Source organism: Pteropus alecto, unplaced genomic scaffold, assembly GCF_000325575.1.
Source record: "Pteropus alecto unplaced genomic scaffold, ASM32557v1 scaffold87, whole genome shotgun sequence".
In the NCBI taxonomy this organism is placed as follows: domain Eukaryota; kingdom Metazoa; phylum Chordata; class Mammalia; order Chiroptera; family Pteropodidae; genus Pteropus; species Pteropus alecto.
In genome coordinates, this window is record NW_006443225.1 from 1,391,043 (window position 1) to 1,402,940 (window position 11,898).

The 11,898-nt window shown below is 37.8% G+C and overlaps 1 protein-coding gene across 5 annotated transcripts in view; it reads right to left on the reverse strand.

Annotated features, from left to right (window-relative positions):
- ATP6V1H (ATPase H+ transporting V1 subunit H) overlaps window positions 1–11,898 on the reverse strand; it is a 117,389-nt gene that overhangs the window by 38,761 nt on the left and 66,730 nt on the right. For 4 of the 5 annotated variants that reach the window (XM_006923963.3, XM_015598582.2, XM_025041168.1 and 1 more), the window contains one exon: window positions 6,925–7,026. The exons of the other annotated variant lie outside the window; for it this stretch is intronic. In XM_006923963.3, coding sequence (XP_006924025.1) covers window positions 6,925–7,026 — 102 coding nt within the window. The remainder of the gene's footprint in view (window positions 1–6,924; window positions 7,027–11,898) is intronic. 5 annotated transcript variants of the gene reach the window in all.

The window sequence follows — 11,898 nt, forward strand, 5'->3', positions numbered from 1 at the left end:
TTCCCTACTTGTCTATACCACCAACTGGGTGACATTTCTTGGCCCCATGAAATGGCTTCACTATGAGTGGGAAAGACATAAACAGCTGCTGACAGGTATTTTGCTTGAGAGGTACAAGAGCTACTATTATCCCTTTGGTTTCCAGTAGATTTCTCAATAAATTTAAAAGAAATGGCCATCAAATTGTGGAAGAGCTGTCTGGTGGTAGATGATGGCCAGCAATCAATTAAACATAAGCCATGGAACAATTTGGGATATCTGCATGTTTTCCTTCATAAAGAAAGGTCAAGGGACAATTCACTAAAAGACAAACGTCATTAATATCTCTCCCTTCCCTGTGTCTCCTGGTATCTGATGCGTTTCTCTTAGCAGGTACTGAAGCTGTTATCCTTCCACTGCTACAAAACCAGTGTATTCCATTACAGTAGCTATAACATCACCTTTTCTCCAGTTATTCCCTAACTGTATCCAGACCTTTGGTCTGAAAGTATCAGGTACAACAGAGACAAGAGCATTGCTATAAAACTTGCAGAGATGGGCTATGGAAGTGACGTCAGTAAGATGGCTAAATATGACACCCCTCGCACATACCCTGACCCAACAACAACAATTTGGCATCTAGCCACAGAAAAAAGGTGCCTTCGTAGGAGCTGTGGAATCCAAATCGGAGATTATGAATCACTAATGCAGACTAAGACCAAGGAGAGCCATTTTGAGAAAGTAAGCTTGCATTCATGCCACTGATTCACCAACTACAGGCCAGAAATAGCTGCATACCCTTGAGAATTCAGATACAGCCCCTTATGGCTTTGGTTCTGTCACCAGCACCATATGTCAATGGACCTGGGAAGAGTCACACTCATCCATGTATCAGGTAATAGACACACAGATTTCAGTCCCAGCTGTAGACCCTAAACTGGATCCTGAAGTAGACTGTGAACCAGCCCCAGCCCCATTCTGCTGCAGTCTGGAAGTCCCTATAGGTAAGCCTGACAAACTCAGTCAGACTGTAGATTTTAAAAGGGTCCTGTACCTGCTTCCAGCTCATCCCAGCCAGTCTCCAAACAGCCTTCCTGACACAGAGACTCTGCAGGAGACTCTGTCTGCAGCCTCAGATATCCTTAAAGGGCACAATACTTGACTCCAGCCCCCTCCAAACCATAGTCTGCAAGCAGTCCTGCTGATGCAGGGACCTGGCAGGAGACACTGCTAGCTGCACTCCTACAGATCTTGAAGAGACCTATACCCAGCTCTGGCTCCATCACAAACGCAGTCTGCCAGACCAGCCAGCCAGAGACCCAAGCAGGTGACATTCCTTATCAGCTCTTCCAGAGATCCTGAAAAGGGTCCTATACTAAGTTCCAGCCCCTCCCAGCCATAGTCCATGATCAGCACTGCTGACTCAGGGAACCAGCAAGAGATACTCCCACCTGTACCCTTAGAGATCCTGAAAGGTTCCTATATTTAGTTCCAACTTCTCACAGCCACAGTCATAAGCAGTCCTGCCAACATAGGGACATGGTGGGAGACACACATGTCTGCACCTCAGGAGATCCTGAAATAGCCTTAAACTTGGCTCCAGCCCATCCAGCCACAGGCAGGGAACAATCCAGCTCATCCAGGGACCTGGTGGGAGAAATGTCCATCCATGCCTTCAGAACCAGGTCTGTAGACTTTGATCAAGGCTGGGGAACCTGATACAGTCCTGGGACTCAGTTCAAGCCCCTCTCAGGCATGGTCTAGGGTCAATCCTTCCTACCAAGAGGCCCATTCAGTGACCAGGAAGCAGTCCTTCCTGAACCTGGCAAGAGCTACACCTGTCCACATGTAATAGGCCCACTGTCTGAGGTCCCAACTATAGAGCTTGAAGCAGACCTTACCTCAACACTATTCTACCGAACAAGGAACTGAAGACAGTCTCATCCACCTAGGGAATAGACAGAATCCACACCTGAGACGATGGTAACAAACCTGCCAACCGTGGACCCCACTACAGATCCAGTGATCACATCACAACAGCTCCAACCAAGTATGAATGCAATTCCAAAGGTAATCCCAGCAGCCCAGGGAACAGAGAGAAGGTCGTTTTCTACTGAAAACTGTCTTTAAAGACTAGAAGAGAAATTTGCTCCTTCAAATGCAGAGACATCAATGCAAAGCTACACAGATCACAAAGAATCAGATAGAAACCACAAAAGAAAATAAAGCTCCGGTAACCAATCCTAAAGAAACAGAGATCTATGACTTTTTCTGACAAAGGATTTTAAATAATCATCTTTAAAAAAACTAAGTGAAATACAAGAGAACACAACTAAACACAAGGAAAACAATGCATGAAGAAAATGACAAGCTTAATAAAGAGAAACCATAAAAAGAACGAAATAGAAACCTTGAAGCTGCATATAATAACAGAACTGAAAAATGTAAGAGATTCAACAACAGACTTGATCATGCAAGGGTCACCGAACTCAAAGACAGATCATGTGAAATTAGCCAAATTAAAGAAAAAGAAAAAAAAATGAAAAAGAGTGAAGAAATCTACATGCATTATAGGACACCATCAAGTGAATGAACATCTGCATCATGGGACTCTCAAAAAGAGAAGAGGGTGGGAAGCAGATAGTTTATTTAAAGAAATAATACCCAAAATTTACCAAATCTTGGGAGAGATCTATACATCAAGGTATAGGAAACTGAAAGGATCCCAAGTAAGACTGACCCTAAAATGATTACTCCAAGACACATTATAATCAAAATGTTAAAAGGCAAAGATTAAGATGAAATTTTTAAAGCAGCAAAAGAAAAATGACTCACCATATACAAAGAAACCCCCATAAGGCCCACCATTGGCTTTTTCTCCAGAAATCTTCTAGGCCAGGAGAGAGTGGGATAATATAGTCAAAGTGCTGAAAGGGGCGGCGGGGGGGTGGGGGTGTGGGGAAGAAACACTTCCAACCAAGAATACGATACCCAGCAAAACTGTCCTTCAGAAATGAAAGCGAAAGGCATTCCCAGACAAACAAAAGCTAAGGGAGTTCATCACCACCAGACCACCCTTACAAGAAATGTTAAAGGTAGTTCAACATGAAAACATAAAAAGATAAAACTCAGTGGTAAAGGTAAATATGTAGTGAAATTCAGAATACCCTATTACTGTAATGGTGGTATATGAGTCATTTTATCTCTATATAAAAGTTAAAAAACAATATTAAAAATTATAGCTACAATAATTTGTAAATGTATGCACAATACAAAAAGATGTAAAGTTGACATCAACAGCATATAATGTGGGGGAAGAAGTAAAAGTATGTTTCTATATGCAGTTAAAGGTAAGTTGTTATCAGCTGAAAATAGACTGTTATATCTATAAGATGTTCTATGAAAGCCTCAAGATAACCACAAAGGAAAACACATTACAGATAATCAAAAGAGAAAGAGGAAGGAATTAAAGCACAACACTACAAAAAAAATAAATCACAAAGGAATAAAGGAACAAAGTAACTTTAAAAAGTCATAACACAATTAAAATAACAAGAATAAGTCCTTTCTTGTCAACAATTAAATATAAATGAGGCCTTTTGATCTACGCTTCTCTTGCTCAGGCCTGCTTCCACACCTGAAAGTGTACTCTCTCTTCTAATAAAGTTATTATTTTCTGCTGTAAAACTGAGAGATTGATAGATAGACAGATAGATAGATATAAATGAACTAAATTCTCCAATCAAGACACAAAGTGGCTGAATAATTAAAAAAAAAAAAATAAGATCCAACAATGCGCTGCCTATAAGACTCACTTTAGCTTTGAAGACACACATAGCTTGAAAGAAAAGGGATGAACAAAGATATTCCATGCAAATGGTAACCTAACCAAAAGATAGCAGGAGTGGCTGCATTTATATCGGACAAAATAAGACTTTCGGTAAAAATAAGTCACAAGTGACAAAGAAGGTGACTGTATAGTGATAAAATTTGATTCATCAAAAGGTTATAAACATTGTAAATATATATGCACCTAACACAAGAGCACCTAAATATATAAAGCAGATATTAACAGAGCTGAAGAGAGAAATAAACAGCAATACAATAAAAGCAGGGAACTTCTATACCCCACTTTCAACACTGATAGATCATTCAGACAGCAAAACCGGCAATCTGGGCAGTGTGAAGTTTGATCAGCACTGAAATTACTTTCCATAGCTCTCAGTTTAAAGAGGGGTGTCTCTAATATATTAGGCTATCGTTTTCCAAGTGTCAAACCAAGAAGCTAGACCATTAGCAATGGCCCAACTGTTAGGTCTCAGTAAAAACATAATAGTTCATCAAGGAGATGATGGCCAGAGCTACAAGAAAGGCCTGAAGTCTGCCCACTGAATCGAATGACTATGTCTATGTTTGATTCTGCACAGCTGGTACTAAGGTCGAACAACAGTGGCAACTCAGTGTATATCTTCGGGTTTTAACTTCAGAGAACCATCTAAAACACAGGCCCAGGCATTGAGTGCAACCTCTGTAAATATAGGGCTCAACTGAGCCAGCAGGTTTGCTTTAGGGGATGCAATGAAGGTGACGTTTCCCCCAAGAGATGGCTGTCAGTTTTTTAAGTAAAGCCAAGATGCTGCTGGGGCCAGCTGAGTTCTTAAATATTTCATTTCCATTTGACAAGCAAGCTCGTTGGTTCTTCCCACACTGTTACTTGTAGAGTCTGAGCTGACCTGCCCCAAAATGAGAATGTCAGGTCAGAGTCCCAAGACCCACCTGAGTCAGTTCAACAGCAGCAGGCAAAGAGCTGCTTTTCAAAATGGGTTTACCTAGTAGCTGTGTCAGGGAGGTGACAAACCCCAAGGATGCCTCTGGGTGGAGGCCACCTTCTTCTGTCAGAGGTTCCAGTTGGCAAAATCATCAGTCACACATACTGCAGATCAAAGGGCCACAAAGGTAGAGAACGTGTCACAGTGACGATAGCTCTCAAAAGGTAGAGTACATGTCACAGTGCAGCCAGTTGGTCTGGGCCCTCCTCAAAGGCTATTCATTTGCAGGTTAGCCAATATAAAAACCAAGGAGAAAGCCAATGTGCAGCCCATACTGTTTTCAAAACTCAAAAGAGTCTATACCTTTTGGAAGCAGGGGCTGAAAAGGTAGCAGTTTTTCCTTGAGTGCTGGAGGAATCGAGCATTTTCAATCTGCCTATGTAGTCCTAAGAAACTTTACCTGGCAGGCAGCCCCCTGGATATTGTTGGAGTATATTACCCACCACAGCTGGCAGAAATGTGATAGCTCTGCATCAGGGCCACTGAGACTGAGGTTTCTGTCTTATTAACTAATACATCTATATATACTATGGCAATTTTTGCCACCAGAGGGCAGAGGCACTTGCACTAAATCCGCACCATTCCAAAGGACAGTGGGAAGGATTTGTGTGTCCTTATAGCACTTTCTACACATATCTCTTTCCAACTGGGAGAACCTCCTCCCATACTCATGGCATAGAAAAGTGAAGCATATACACATTAATTCTTCAAATGCGTTAGATACAGCAGTAACAACAATAGATCACTGCACTGGCCCAAAGGGCCCCACGCATAAAATATTAGTTTCCCTTTTCCACTTGCAACTAGGTAATACAGAGTCTACAAAGAAAACAATAGAAATCATCTGTAATCCTACAGGTGAGACATGGTCACTGTTAACACTTTTAATAACTGTTAATACTCACAGATGTTTCATGTAGTATGTGTATATTCATACCTAATAACTGAGCTTGTACTATGCTTAGCTTATTGCATATTATACCAAGCATTTTTCCATGTCACCATCAAAAATTCCTATTATCATTATATATGAATGTACCATAGTGTTCATATGACATTATCTATGTCATTAATATGGCCCATTTAGGTTATTTTCAAAATTTGTTACTATTACAAATAATGCTGCAAGAAATAGTGTTAAATCTTTTAATGCTTTCTTTTATATACGAAGTGAGGCAGGAATCTAATTTCTTTTTATTTTTTTCATTTTTTTCTCCAAAAAAAGCTTTTTTTTTTTCCCAAAACGTTTACTATTTGTTTTTAAAGCTTCTTATAATGTACTAAGCTCTTTTACTCTGTATACAGACTTATGAATCTGTATCTATGCCATCTGCCTTCTGAAGAACGCCTAAAATACAGTTCTCTGCAAGACCAGTAACAAGGGTTTGCTGGGTAAGAATGAAAATGTCCTGCAGTTCAAACACTGATTCAGTACATTAAATAATTTTCTACTTTCCCTAAAGTATGTACTAATACCGTGAGTAGTTTCCCATATGCCACTTACCAAATGTTCCTTTCTTCTCTCATTCACCCTTAAGAAGAACTCCAACTGTGAGGCAGATCCATTCCTCCATACCTAGGTTACGTGACTAGCATTACCTCTTCTGGAAAGCCTTACCCATCTCTTCCCACATGGAATTTCTCTTCGAAACTTTGAAATGTGTACATTAATTCCATTACTATACATCTACTGTAACTCTTCTTTCAGATGTATATTTCTTTTTATACTTTAAACCTACTGAGTTCAATAACAATGTCTAATTCATCTCTGTAACTACAAATGGTAGTTAAAAAATAACCAGAGCTCACAAAATAGCTATTGAATTTACAACCCAACATTCAATAGCTATCATACAACCCAAAGAAAATTCTGAACATGAAATTTCTAATATGATCTCTATTGGCTACTCCACTATAGTATTATACGTGTACTTATATTTTTATAATACTCATTTTAATTAGGGTTATCATAATTCTCCAATATTATGGTAAACTTGTTTTCATATACTCCATTAGTTCCTCTGCTAAACTACTCTATTTTAGATAAGTACATTAGTTCGAATTCTATGTTGAGTGTTTCAGGAAACCCAAATGAAATTAATGGCTTGTCTCTCACCGTTTGCCTCGTGGATAATGCCGTACATATTCCCCAATATCATGAGCAGCAACGGCTAAGACTTGTGGATCATCTGACACCTCCAGAAGTTTTGTCAAAATTCTAAAATAAATTTAATGCAAAGAGAGATCAATTTTTGATTCTTCTATAGAGCACACTAAAGCACAGGTATAATGCAGATATTTTCCTGAAAACAGACATTTATAATCATTTTTTCTACAGATTTTGCTATTACACAGAATAACTTACACATAAGTTAGCAGTTTTCAAACCTTTATACATATATATAACAGGTTACTTTCAGGTTTGCAACATATATCATGCCCTAGCAGTCCTCAACCTTTTTGGTATACCAGGGACTGGTCGGTGCTCCTATGAGAATCTAAAGCCTGATGATCTGAGGTGGAACTGAGGTAGTGATGTTAGCGCTGGGGAGCGGCTGCAAATACAGATGAAGCTTCGCTCACTTGCCTGTCGCTCACTTCATGCTGTGTGGCCTGGCTCCTAACAGGCCACAGACTGGTACCAGTGAGCAGCCTGTAGGTTGGGGACCCCCTGCCATGCATAGTTCCCAAAATATCAGGGACTCCTTCTCCTACTCTCAGAGGATCTTTGCTAATTATATTTTTAAAATAGATCATTTGTAAACCTTTTGTTAGGAGTAAATTACTATTAGCTGTAATCAAAATGGAGCACTGAGTACTGAGCACACACATCTCTCTCTCACTCCAATTCTCACAAAAGACTTGACCATATACTTTATAACTATAACTAAGCCCATAATAGCAAGTACATGTTTCTGAGAAGTGGGCAGCCCAAATTCACAATCCTGATTCCTTTGCTGTTCTAAATACACTTTCCAGAGTAACATATGAGCAGAGGACAACGACTTCTGGAGTCTGATAGGTCTTCTGAGAAAAGGAGTCAACTACCAACAGCAGAAAAAGCTCCACTTTGCTGAGAGCCTGGAGCCATGACCAGATTTGACTCTTCAGGGACCTCCAAGAGAAGATTCATCTCACTCAGGAGGGTGTGCATATCCTTGGAAGTGAAGAGAAAGGGGGACTACACTGCTCAGAATCTAATTAACTGGAAAAGGACGGCCTTTCTCATGAGTGCAGGTGGAGATCATTCCAGGATAAGTCAATCATAGTCTAATTCCTATGTTATTTAAACTGCTCGAGGGCAGAGAAATAGGGAGAAAACTCAACTCATTCTGCAAGCAGGGCATAGCTATGATAACCAATCAGAAGGAGTAATTTTTAAAAATGGGTAGGTAGAACGCTAGCTAATAAAAAAACTGCTTTCTAATATGCCATTAGCCACTCACTCAGATATAGATATATATATAAACACGTTAAAGAATTAGCTAATTGAATCCAGTAGAAACCTGAGAAAGTATCTTTTACTCAGTTCTTAGCTCAAATGTCACCTCTTGCTTAAAGGCCTCCAATTGCCTTAAGACAGTCCCCTCTCTCATTATTCTCTACTCTCATTTCCTGATTTATTTTTCTCACAGTACTACCACCAACCATTATGTTATATATTTACTTGACTATTTGTTTAGTCTCTCTCTCCCAAATATAATGTAAGTGTAATGAGAATAAGAACTCTTAGTTTTGCATTGTATCTGCAACACCCAGAACAGTAATGATCATACAACAGATGCTTGATAAACACTTGTTGAAAAAAATGAATAAATTAAGTATAAAATGGTGATGCCAATTGGGAAAAACAATTTTGACAGCTCTTAATGGAATTTAAAATACACAGACCTTCTGATCTAGCAAGTCTATTTCTAGAAATCAATATAACAGAAATATTTTCATATTTCCACAAAGATGTCTGTGTAAAATATCTTGAAAAATGACTAAGAGAAGAGGCCAGAAAGGGAAGGCCACATAGAAGGGTTAGGATTTCCCTCTATTTCTTCTTCCACACTGGCAGCACCTGCTTTTTCCCCTGCAACAATGATAACTTTGTGTACAAAGCAGTTGAACATCCACCATTTTATCTAATCTGTACTACTAGGATTATTAGGTCTCCCTACTTTACAAAGAGGTAAACTGAGGTGTGGCTTAATAAAGTGGGAAAAAAAGAGACTAAGTTAAGAGATTCCAAGCCCTAGTAAGTGAAAAAGACAAGTCACAGATTAACACATTTAGTTTGGTGACATGTACAAATAACTATATAAAGATACAGGTACAGATATGTCAATGAATGAAAAAACACTGGAGACTGTATCACCTGTTGACACTGGTTACCGCTGGGAAGGAGACTGAGACTGAACAGCAGTGAAGAAACCTTTTCAGTTTAGTTCTGTATGCCTTCAAAAGTGCTTGAATAACTTGGTCCATGCTGTTTGATATAACTTAGAATACTACGATTTAGTAACAAACACACACAAAGAAAATTACCTAATTTTACCAAGATGCTCAAGATGTTATATTCTCTTAATATTGCTAATTTAAAATTAAGTTGAAATTTACATTTAAAATATTTAAGAGGAAAAAGTTTTTAAACCATTTAGTTGTCTGTTTACATATAAATTATTCATTTACAAAATATAAATCTTATTTCTTAAAATCTTTACTAAAAACTTGAACCGTAACTATTTTGGCTTATATCATTTGCATTAAAGGAAATACTTAAAAGTAATTAACTCTATTTTATTCAAAATCCATATGAATCTATGAAATTTGCTTACTTAATTTCTGGAGCATCCCCTAAGACTGTGGTTCAAGGTTTCTCTGCCTAATTTTTTCCATCATCAGCTCTACCTGTTGAATAGCTAAACTCTATAAACAACAGGAAGCACTGATATAGAACTTCACTGTCAATCAAAGAATCATTTCATTATGAAGTAATTCACGCCTTCTTCCAGACTAACTGGAAAATCTGCATTTCCAAATAAAAGAATGAGCATTTGTCATACACACACATTTCAAACTCTGTGAAAATGTATTTCTCGGCAGCAACACACAAATGAGAAAATGAGACCTAGAGAAGTTAGGTAATCGGCCAAGGACACTGCAAATGTTGAAACTTGAGGTCTGAATTATCATCTGCTCATTCTAACCCACACAAAGCATAACCACACCCTGATGGCAGTTCATTCAACCTCATGAAAACCTGCTAAGAAAAATCAAGACATATAGTTGATCTCCCACACATTTATATTTTTTAAATTTCAAACATTCTTTTTAAAAAAGACCAACTTGAAAATTATTCTAAAGCTAAGTTTAATTGAAATATTTTAATCATCTCAAAAGATTAAATTACTCTGACGTTATTATTTCGAAATTCTATTAAATTATTTTATTAAACAATAAGGAAATAATATTAACATAAGATTCTTAAAAGCATAACAGATTTGTTCTGAATACCTTAAACCAGAGGTCAGCAAATTATAACTTAAGTCCAAACTCAGCAGCCACCATTATTATAAATAAAATTTTACTGGAACACAGCCATACTCATTAGTCTGCTCATCGTCCATGGATGCTTTGGCACTACAAGGACAAAGCTGAGTAGTTGTGACAGAGTCTGAATAGCTCACAAGCCTGGGCCTTTACAAAAAAGGTTCGCCAATGCCTGCCTTAAACTATTTTCAAGGATCTGAGTCATTCTCCATATGGATGAGACCTGTGATACTCAAAATTAGGTCTGCAAACCAACAGCAGCAGTATCACCTGGCCACTTACTAAAAATGCTGAACCACAGACCCAACCTTAGACCTACTAAGTTAGAATCTGTATTTTAATAAGATCTCCATAAACATTAAAAGCATATACTTAGAATCTAAGAATGTTAGAATTAGAAGGAATCACAGAGACTTTCTAGTCAAATATCCTTGTAAACACAGAAATTATTTTAATGGTTATCTTTAGGGCCATTTAGTCCACTGAATACCTGCAGCAACAATGAACATGTCTTTATATTATTACCTGTAAATCTGCTGACCATGCTTTCTTTTTCAATGAGCAATCATCAATAAAAATGTTCAAAAGAATAGGTTCGAAAAGATTCTTGTAGTAGGCAAAGCAAGTAGTTTCCCTGAGTCATCTCTGAATATAGTTGTTATGTTGACAACAGATTCATAAATCATGACCCAAATCTCTAGCACCACATTAACCACAAGCTGAGATTCCATCAGATACTGCAATGGGATCAAGACAGCAACAACATATCACAGCTTTGGAGTTGGATCGAATGTGAATGCTGACTCTGACATTTGCTAGAAATGTAATCTTGGAAGATGTCTATTCAAATCTAAAATAGAATTTACATTATTATTCTAATTGACCACTCCACAAATTTGCTCTTGTTCTCTCATGCTCCTGTTTTTCCTCAGTTTATAAACTTGCTTACTCCCTCAGCTTTTGCTTTTCTCTTAATTAAAATCTGCATGGTTTATTGTATTTCAAAGTATTCAAAATAAAGTTATTTCAAAATTATAAGAAGATTACAAAGTAGTTTCTGAATATTATCATGCTCAATAGTGATAGAGGAAAAAATGAACGTATATCACATATTTGCTCATTTTGGAATTACCTGGAAAATAGGTCAGAGCCTGATGTAAGTGCAGTTCTCCACAGATAAAAAGAAGGCCAGTATGCACTGTGCTTTTGTAACAGCAGAATAAAGATTTCATCCGTATGTATTTTATCCGCTAGTTTGAAGGAAAGCACTACTATGCCCCTCCTATCAATCATCCTCATGCAGATAATTTCAGAGAATAAAAACTAAAGACAAATAGCTTTGAATTTCTCATCACATAAGAATAGAAAAAATCTATAGTGTCACATGCCATTCTATCTAGTTATTCACAAAGGGTCATACAGAAGTAAAAGGAATAATTTAACGAAGCCATAGAAATTAAAACCTAATGCTAGAAAACAGAACATACACTTCAAAAAGCTCTTTAAGTGTATCATAATGAAAATACGTGTAATGCTTTAATAATAAATTGTA